Below are 10,130 nucleotides of genomic sequence, written 5' to 3' on the forward strand. Positions count from 1 at the left end.
AAACTACTCAACATCCCTAGTTGTTAATCAAACTTGGAAAACCTTTGAACAAGATCTGTAACACAGCTGGCATGTAAGACCCAGTGCCATTGTGGTTTGAAGTTTGATTCGTCAGCCAGATACAAAGCATGGACTGAAAACACAATGCTGACTCTGTTCAAGAAAGAACAATAGTTGCAGCCTTCATTAATTACTTGAATTTTTTTTTTTTTTTTACCTGTTTATTCTTGGCCTCTACGCTGCTACTGCAGCTTTTCCTTGGAAAATTCACTATTTGTTCACCACGTGCCAGTAGACTAGAGGCCAAAGTTTAACGTCTCGAGACAATCTACTCCTAATCGTTCCATGACACTGACATGGATGCGTAAGTAAAAAACTTTAATGGTTTTCTCTACAACTTAGACTGCTAACTATAATTAAACTCAGTTTTTGAATCGACACACGTAATCTGCCAGCTCATCTCTCATCGCAATGGCGCGTCTTTCACCACCTGATTTTTTCGTAACTGATAATGGGCTGATGTTGTCTGCTATGACAGGTTGCATGCACGTTTAATGGCGCCAGTTGTAATCCTTTTGTTTAGATATCTATAATTAAGAAAAAATGGAAACAAACAAACTGTAAAATCACGAACAAAGAGTGTGGTCGTGATACATCCGGTTTTTTCTAAGGGCGGAACTGTAAATGTTTTTACGATTTACATCAGTAATCAAGATACCCCGGCTCTTGTAGACTTTGACCGTTCATTTTTTCCCCCCAGTGTTTCGTTCAAAACACGTTCTAAAGCAAAAATAAAACAGTGCCAAGACCATTTACCACTAATACTGGAAAACACCGGGCGACCTTGGCTGTCGTGAAAACACTAGTTGTAAAATCGTGCTATTTTAGCCAATGTGCAATCACCCGGATGCCGTGACTCTCAACAAGATGGTGCCAGGCAAAGATGTCTGTACCAAATAGACAGCTTATGAATCAAGATCACAGTGAAGCAAATTATTATTTTTTTGTATTATTTGTTTTCGTTTTATTCATTTACTGGGCCTTAAAAAAATTGAAAAAAAAAAAGACAAACAAAAACAAAGCAATGAAAAATACGAAGATGGAAAAGTTTTTGGAACAAAAACAATGAAGAGGCAAAAGGAGAATGGAGGAAGAAAAAGAGATGCAAAAAGATGGAAGATGCGGGACACGAGAGAACGTCAACAGCCATTCATCAGATTTGTTTTGCTTTCTTCTTTTCTGAAACGGAATGCAGGCCATTATCAACATATGGGGAAGAATGAACACGTTACGTTATTACAACGATCCAGCACAATTCCCGTTACCAAACACTTTTAGATGCCGGAAATTCGATTCGTAAATAACAAATTAACTTTTTTTTTCCTTTTTCTCGTTTACTTTCAGCCCCAGATATTCAATTTCCCCAAAGTATTTAAAAATAAAAACTGTAAGAAAATGATTATAATCGAATAAGGCAGGGGAAAAAAAAAAAAGATACGATTTAAGTAAGCCACTATTTCTTTCGATTTTTTTTTTTGGGAAAGCAATTGTTGCATTCGTCCAGGCACAACATGACAGACTTTTAGAATTAAGGCTTCTCTTTTCTTTTTCTAGAGGGAAAAAAAGGGTAAAGAAAGGGAAACAAAAAAAAAAAAAGGTCTAGAAAGAAAAATATGATGACAGATTATAAACAATAGCAGAGATAACAAATGATGGATTGTGTGTGTGTGTATGTGTGTAGGGTAGGTGAGACAGTAGAGTTAAGACCAAAAGAGAAAAATTCACATCATTGATTGTTTTAAGGCATAATATAATATGTTCACACCAGGTCGAATGTGTAACTGATCGTCGTTCTCCTTCTATCTCAACTATTTCTTCTCCAGTGTGATTCTTCTTTTCCATTTTTTAAGCAGGGAGGGGATAGCGCTGGCACCCAGAGCCTTTTTTCGAAAAGAGCTGTTTGTTTTTTTTTGTGTAAACAAAACCTACATGGAAGCTTTTTTCTCCGGAATCGTTTGTCTCCCCTTTTGGTTGACCCCCTTCGTTTTTGTTTTGTTTTGTTGTCTAGTCCCATCCATTTGCGCCGGGGATGAATTTATAAGAAAAGCACTCTCTTCTCAAACCCGGGAGAAGAAGAAGAAGAAGAAAAAGAAAAAAAAAAAGGCGTGGAAATAAGAAAACGAATAAACAAACCCACAAAGAAAAAAAAAAAAATTCAACAACAAGACGAGACAAACACATTCGGCCTGTGGTGTGTGGCATGCCGTTTTTTTTCTTTTGTTTTTAGCCGAAGAGTTTTACATGTTTTCAAACTGATCGACACGCCGTTTGGTGTTGCCTTTGCGGATCTCCCGCAGCGTCTTGTACTTGTCGCGACCCTGCTTGACATTCTCTTTATGCAACCTGTCCATGGCCGTCTCTTTGGTCTCGTCCTTCGTGCCCGCTAAATCTTTCTTCAACATCTACAACAAAACAGGGTTAAAAATCCGTTAGTTAAACAAGTTTAAAAAAATCTAAAAATTGAATTGAAAAATACCTTCAACTGATTCTGGAGACGTTCGTTCTTTTCGGCCAGAGTGAGGCGGTCTTCAACCGGATCGCGGATCGAGTTGATGTCGCTCTCTGATATCAAGTCATTGCCAGCGCTGATGTCACCGTTCGGAGTTTCATCTTCCTCATCCTCCCCTTCGTCCTGTTTGGAATTTAAAAATAACACGATAAGATAATAATATTTGAAAATAAAAACTAAAGCAAATAAAGGGGGGCGAGTGTTTATCGACAGCGACGTGACAAGCGGAATGCGACGGGCCAAACATATTACGTGATCGCCTTCGTTGACGTGTTGATGCTGTGGGGTGGTCGTTGCAGCAATCAAAGCCGCGGCCGCCTCCTCTTGCCTCCTCCTGGCTTCTTCCACCTCTTCTTGCAGACGACGCGTTTCGTCATCCTTGCGCTGAACTTCCTCGGCGATGCGCTGGACCTCGACCTGTTTGGCGCGGATCTCTTCTTCCAGCTTCAATTTCTCGGCCATTTCCATTTCTTTGGCCTCTTCTAGCCTCTTCATCATGTTGTGCAACTCCTTTTGCGACACTTCAAGCTCTTCCTTGGCCTTTTGCAATTGACGAAGCTGTTCCTCGAGGCGACGGATCGTCTCCTGCGCTTCGAGCAGTTCGCGTTGCCGGCGTTCCATTTCTTCTTGCATCGACTTGAGCCTGTCGGCGTATTCTTGTTGTTTGCGCTCCGCCATTTCGCGGGCTTGAATTTCGCGCTGCAACTTCTCGCGCTCCTTCATCTTGGATCGGCGCTCCTCTTGCGCCTGGGCCTTCATCTGTTGCACTTCAATCGTGTCGGGCTTGCGTCGGCGCATGTACAACTCGTGATTGCCCATACACAAGGCCAAGATGCGCTTGTTGATGCGCAAACGCGGAGCGAAAAACACGAAATCCGGCGCCTTCTTGTCGATGGGTTTAATGACAAATTTGCGATCATTGAACGAGATGTTGCGAATCTCCGACCAGGGGAAACCAATCTTCGGAGTCAATCTGTTTCAAATTTTGAAGAAAAAAAATGTGCCATTGAATAACGATTCAAATTGCAGATGATCTAAATTTCAGTTTACTTGTCATCCTTTTCGTAGATGTTGAGTCCGAGAGCGTCAACGCCGAGCCAGAGCTGAGTGCCCTTCTTGTTCTTGATTTCGAAATAATTGACACCGTACATTTCCAAATCCTGGGCCACTTTTAGATATTCCATCATGGCATCCTCTCTGAAAAGGAAAAGAAATTTTTTGTCAGAAAAAATTACACTATACTTATTTCGAGTTCCAGCGTAACAAAAGAAAAAGTTAACGGTCAGCGACCGAGCGAATCGGTCCATGAGATCAGCTCGACTGACCACACGCGTATGCGGTTTGCTTTTGGGGGGAGGGGAGCACACAGAAACATCTCCCTCGGTTCTTATTGGGTTTCCGTACCTTAGCATTCCTCCGTGCTCGGCATGCCAGGTGGAGATGCGTTCCTCCCACTGTTCCCGCGTCAGATTATGTTGATCCATGACTCTACAAAAAATATATAAAAAGAAAATAGAAGAAATAAATTGGATGACATTTGAATGGGTGTCTGGGTTTAGGTGCAGTACCGTTGCGGAAGGAGGCGGTCGTTGGCCAGGTAACCGGAAGCGTGCAGTTCCTTATCGTGATCGCCATATTTGGCTTGAACGGCGTACGAAGCGAGTAGAACGGACGTCTCGGGTGGGCAATAAATGTCGTCGGTCAAGATAGCATTCTTGACCTGCAGGTAAAACAGCCTCACGGTGATGTCTTGAATCAATTCTTCCGCCACATCTTCCGGGTAGAATTTGGCCCGAAATTTGAATTGCAACGGACTCTCTTTCTTGACATCTTGATTCAGCACCTGCGGGGGTGAGATACGTCAAAGATAGCCAAAAAGAAATTATTAAGCATTGCATTTATCGAGTTAGACACACGCACACGTATTGCAGCAACAACAACCGGCGACCTATTTAACACAAACAGCAGTGTCGACATCAAGCGGATCTAAGGGCTTGTAAATACCATGGGGATAAGAGAGCCTACAAGAGCCGAAATAAATTTTTTTATTTTTCGCTTATCTATCTAGGGTCTCTAGTGTAGTACTACACACTAAATAGCATCAGCGTCGGCAGATCTGATCTTTTTTTCTATATCGTTAAGTGTACCTGATCTTGGCAGTAACCTCTGCCCAAGATAAACCTGCATATATCCTTGACATAATCGTTGGGCTTTACATCATTCGTTGATTGTTGAATAGGAATTTAAAAAATTATGAATAATTAAAAAAAAAAATGCATAAATAGAGAAAGGGAGACGATCAGGACAATTATATAAATTCGTGCAGAAAAAAGTAGTGTCAATATACCTTCTTGTTGAGCTTTAGCCACGTAGAGTAACTCTTGCTGTCTGTGTACTGGAGTCCGAAAAACCAGATTTCGCGGAGACCGATTGTCTTGACAACTTGGTCAAACAGCTGTTTGCCCGTTGTCGTCGGCTGGATGGCAAATTCCAGCTCGGCGTCCATCGTCGTCACCCGAACATTGACCTACATTCAAAAGTAGAAACAAAACAAAAGATCTTTTGAGTTTTTAATGTAAGAAAGCTGTTGAAATTCATTCATTCGTGTCTAGGCGTTGAACGTGATCAGCGAACCAATCGTTTTTCTTTTCATTCAATTCTCTGTCGAGACCCATTGTTTCGTGAACCGACTATAGTTTTAATCTTCTCTCCGACTCGTAACCAAAGAAAGTCAAGTCTGTCAAGAGTCAAGTCTGTGCTTTTCCTATCTCTTATCGTCGGCGCCAGTCCGTTATGGAATGGCACGACGAAACCCACCAAACCCTGTTACATACGAGATCCCCAGAAAAGGAGCACTAAATATATTAACATTCTCTCATTCGTTCACTATACCTTCTTCTTGTCGCTCATGATGAATTCAACAACCAATCCAGAAAAGGAAAATTTCACGAAACAAAATCAAGCCTCAAACGGTAGAATCACATAAAATACCGACACACACACACACACCGAGAAACTGACAGGCAAATTGCTTTAGTCTGTAACACAGACGCGTATCGGCGTGAGAGAAAAGAAAAAGACGAGCCGACAGGTGCCACACACACACGCACACACACCAATATCTAATGACTGCAGTTAGTAGACTGGCAAGCCGGGGTATATAGTCAAACCCCCAGTCTCTATTTGGGTGGGTGCCCTACCCTTTGCGCGTGTGTGTGTGTGTGTGTATGGAAAAACCGTTCGTAGACCGCGGTTTGCCCAATTGAACAAGTCATCTCTTTCGTCTCCGGTGTTGGCGGTGACGCGCTAGAAAAGAAATTTCCGCCCTGCGTAATCGCTTTTCCCCCACAACCCCCACCCACCCACCAGTTTCTTTTTTATCGTGGAAAAATTCTTGGTCGTAGGGGAAAAAGCGAAGAATGCTTACTCGATTGAATCATCAAAGAAAATAATGGACAAAAACAGACGGATTCGGGGACACGCAATGCCCGTATTTTGATTTGTGTGTTCGGTTGAGAGAGAAATAACACAGGCGACCGTGGGCACTTGAACCACGGACCAAGACATTTCAAAAGCTGAAGCAACAATTGCAACCCCATCCACAACTACCCACTCTTTTTTCACATCCTACGATCTGCTTGCGTATGTTAAGAAGTCACGAGGTCTGCTTAAAAAGGCTCACACCGTCACATGACCCAAAGTGCTAAAATTGGCAGCATCTTACGTCACTATACACAACTCACCGATTTCGGCATGTTGGATGATGTTGTTTGCTCTTGGTTTTTTGCTGCTTGTTCTCGTCGACGTCTGCCTCTTGTTTGGAGAGTCGAAAGCCGGGCTCTTCTTCTGCAAACTCACGCTCGCGCGGACAGCACGCACGGAAAACCTGGATTTGGAGAAAGACAACAGGAAGAAATTAATGTCAGACAGAATGGGGCAGTGGTGTAGAAGAGATTCAATAGCATATGGTCAACAAATAAAGCACACAGATGGTCAGCATGTGGGCACACAACTAGATTGATGGGCTTTGGATTCTACATACATGTAAGCTGTCAAAACCAGAGTGACTTTGAACATGTCCTGTCTATTTGGCACAAATTGATTTTCTATGAGTCATACTTTTAACGACTGCATCTCAATCTGCAGTAGGTTCATCGAAACAAAGACTGTTTGCTTCAGAGTTAAAATTAAGGGAATTCAGAAAGTATTTGGGTTGGTATGCTACGAGATAGGAAAGGTGATGTCATGGCTGGTCCGGTCAGAGTCTAAAGAGATGAGCATTCATTCAGAAACCTATCTTTTAACATAGGTGTGAATGTCATTGATAGGATATGGATGAAAATAAGGGAGGGGATAGCTTAAGGCAAGCACTCGAGTCAGACGCCGAATCGTTTTCGATTTTCACGATTCCCAATGGCGAATACACCAAACACCACTTGAGAAACACATACACCACGCCTATTGTTTGAACGAGAGCCACCTGATAAACAAACATCAAGTTCTTTTCGGTTTGCATGTGCGGAAAACAGCTAGAAAAATGTTAAATAACTAAAACTGAATAGAATAAAATCGAAATAAGTACCTGTTGCGTTGACGTGAAAACCACTCTATTGGGGTGACCACTTTTAACGCACTGCTGAAATCGGCGCTACGACCGTTGGCCCAGAAGAGATCCTCCCCTCTCGTAGCCGTCAATATGGCTACCTCAACTTTTTTTAATTTTTTTTTTCCGTTTTTCAAAGACTTCGCTCCACCCCTCTGGCGAGACGAATAAACACTAAGTCTTTTAATAACCTGACGTGAAAATTCCTAAAGAAAATAACTTTTGTTTTAGATAATTTTGTTTTTCTGATCAAGATTTGTTAATATACAAGGATGACTGATTGCTTCAAATTTAGCGTGTAATGCATTACAAGTTAATTCCTCAGTGAACCCCTGCCCTGACCTGATAAATCTTCATTAGTTTTGAATATAAAAAATTCGTTCTTATCTTAAGTAATGCATTCCTGCTCTATGAATTGAACACAAATTTGTTGATTCACAGTGATGAAATAATACACAATCAATGGTTAAATAATGCAAAAAAAAAAATGATAATACGAAATTAATAATCGATCAATAGCACTAGTACACGCAATTGCCACCAGTTTGTTTTCCAAGCCAAAGCATTGTGATTTTTCTCTTGTAATACCGGCGTGTTTAAATTTTACTTTATTAAACAATTAAATCCGTTAATTTCAATGGAGACTTTGCTGGAGCAGCAGAGGAGGTACCATGAAGAAAAAGAGCGTATCGTTGACTCTATGGTTAAGGAAACAATCTTTAAAAAAACCACGCAAAGGGAGATAATCAATTCAGAGCACAGGCAAAAGATCTTGCTTGACGTACGTAAACTTTAACATTATGGGTCCCGAATAAACTTTAATGTCTCTTCTCTCTTTTATGCAGAGGTATTTGGAAAGCACAAGAGTTTTGAAAGAAATCTATGAAGACAAGGATGGCCAGCGAAAAGAAGAGGTCGCCCTCCTCTCTGGTCCCAATGAGTTTGTAGAGTTCTATAACAGACTAAAGCAGATCAAAGAATTCTACAAAAAGCATCCTAACGAGGTATAAAATTTTTTTCCAACAATTATTTCTATTTCTAAAAAATGTTGAATTTCAGATCGCAGTACCTATGTCAATGGAATTTGATGATTTTGCAAAACAACGGGAAAGTGGAGCTGATGAAACAAACAGTAAGTTGCTTTTTTTTAGGTAGTGTACTTTGTAACAAGAATAACCTATTTTGTGCATTAGATTTGGTAGATTTCACTGATGAAGAAGGTTACGGCAAATATCTAGATCTTCACGAAAGCTATGTGAAATACATCAACTTGAAAGGAATTCCAGTAAGGATATTCTAAAAGTAAACCTTCCATAATAACAACTAAAAAAAAAATTTGTTCTTTTATAGAAAGTGGATTATATCAATTACCTTAACATTTTTGACCGTCTGTTTGATATTCCTCGAGAGAAAAAGAATGGCGAATACCGCTATTATCTCCAAAGCTTAGTAGATTATCTGGTCGATTACGTTGCACGGGTGAAACCAGTCATGGACCTTGACAATCTTTTCCGCGAAATCGAACAAGATTTCGAAAAAGACTATACAGCGGGGACATTCCCCGGATGGCCGGTAAGGTTCTAACTTACCATTGTGCTATGTGATCACTGAAATGCATTCAACTTGTTTGCAATATTCAGAAAGAGACAACAGGAAGCGCTTTGGCAAATACAGGTGCTCCGCTTGATGTATCGGCATTTTCATCTTGGGAAGAATTGGCATCACTAGGCCTGGACCGCTTGAAATCTGCCTTGATGGCTTTGGGTCTCAAGTGTGGCGGCACACTCGAAGACCGTGCCAAGAGACTTTTCGGTACAAAAGGCCTCCAGATCGACGAAATTGATAAATCCCTCTTTGCAAAAGGCCAGGGTAAAAATCGAGGGGCAAGCGACCAGGACAAAGAAGCCGAAAAACACAAGAAAATAGCACTTTTAGAAGCTCAAGTTTACAAGTAATTTCATTTTTTCGTCTTTAAAAATGGAATATTTATTTTAAAAATGTGTTGTATTCAGACTCGTCGAAATCCTGTCCGAACCACGACATGCCACCAAAGAGAATGTTGAACGAAAACAGGCCCGGACAGATGGTGAACGAGAAGAAGAGGAAGAGGACGTTATCGAGGTATTTGAATACCTAAATCGTTCAAGCACGATGCATGTACTTGATTGGTCAAATAACATTTTCAGGTCCCTGAAGATGAAGATGAAGACGATGACGTACCGTACAATCCCAAGAATTTGCCGCTAGGTTGGGACGGAAAGGTATTCACTTTCGATTACAGAAAATATTCTCGGCGTTTATCTAATTGGTTCATCTTTTATCTAGCCAATTCCGTATTGGTTGTACAAATTGCATGGCTTAAATATTAGCTACAACTGCGAGATTTGCGGCAACTACACATACAAGGGCCCAAAGGCGTTCCAGCGTCACTTTGCTGAATGGCGTCACGCCCACGGCATGCGATGCTTGGGTATTCCCAACACAGCGCACTTTGCCAATGTAACAAGGATCGAAGACGCCATTTCACGTAAGTTTGTTTTGTTGTTTTTTTTTTTCCCTCGTGAAGTTTCATTCTTTTTTCGAAACGTAGTTTGGACAAAGCTGAGGAGTCAAAAGACATCAGAACGTTTCGTCGCCGATCACGAAGAAGAGTACGAAGACTCTATGGGCAACGTCATCCCTAAGAAAACGTACGAAGATTTGCGTCGACAGGGTCTTTTGTAAATGAAAAATCGAATGGAACATGATTCTAAAACAACTCTGGCGCATTTTATCTTCTCACCAGTTCCAATTTCAATACAGGTCGTCCCATTTTGTTTTTTTCAGTTAATATGACGCATTTTAAATGTTTCTTGTCCGTTTGCTTAAAGGGCTTTTAAATTTCTCTTCGTACGTTCGCTGTTGTAAGCGGAATTGGACAGGGCAATGTATTGCGATAAGGCATGTTCTAGATTAATA

General features: G+C 41.1%; 2 protein-coding genes across 5 annotated transcripts; one reads left to right on the forward strand and one right to left on the reverse strand.

Annotated features, from left to right (window-relative positions):
- Window positions 1–1,384: 1,384 nt before the first annotated feature.
- On the reverse strand, window positions 1,385–7,307 carry LOC116930014 (moesin/ezrin/radixin homolog 1). 4 transcript variants are annotated; one of them, XM_045170506.1, is made up of 10 exons: window positions 7,152–7,307; window positions 6,313–6,455; window positions 4,917–5,096; window positions 4,717–4,779; window positions 4,138–4,412; window positions 3,974–4,057; window positions 3,620–3,766; window positions 2,822–3,542; window positions 2,537–2,692; window positions 1,385–2,462 (listed from the first exon to the last, which is right to left on the reverse strand). In XM_045170506.1, exons 2-10 carry the CDS (start codon window positions 6,322–6,324, stop codon window positions 2,298–2,300), a joined length of 1,803 nt encoding a protein of 600 aa, XP_045026441.1. In that variant the 5' UTR covers window positions 6,325–6,455; window positions 7,152–7,307; the 3' UTR covers window positions 1,385–2,297. The 4 variants fall into 4 exon arrangements, with proteins under 4 accessions (XP_045026441.1, XP_045026450.1, XP_045026437.1 ...); XM_045170515.1 differs by lacking the exon at window positions 4,717–4,779; XM_045170502.1 differs by lacking the exons at window positions 6,313–6,455; window positions 7,152–7,307 and adding an exon at window positions 5,462–5,699.
- Window positions 7,308–7,707: 400 nt separating this feature from the next.
- LOC116930018 (splicing factor 3A subunit 3) lies at window positions 7,708–10,002 on the forward strand. The gene is made up of 10 exons (XM_032937364.2): window positions 7,708–7,953; window positions 8,018–8,176; window positions 8,232–8,304; window positions 8,366–8,457; window positions 8,523–8,744; window positions 8,813–9,123; window positions 9,185–9,293; window positions 9,359–9,433; window positions 9,498–9,699; window positions 9,763–10,002. Exons 1-10 carry the CDS (start codon window positions 7,810–7,812, stop codon window positions 9,894–9,896), a joined length of 1,521 nt encoding a protein of 506 aa, XP_032793255.2. The 5' UTR covers window positions 7,708–7,809; the 3' UTR covers window positions 9,897–10,002.
- Window positions 10,003–10,130: the final 128 nt, after the last annotated feature.

The sequence above is a fragment of the Daphnia magna genome, linkage group LG1, assembly GCF_020631705.1.
Source record: "Daphnia magna isolate NIES linkage group LG1, ASM2063170v1.1, whole genome shotgun sequence".
Taxonomy (NCBI): domain Eukaryota; kingdom Metazoa; phylum Arthropoda; class Branchiopoda; order Diplostraca; family Daphniidae; genus Daphnia; species Daphnia magna.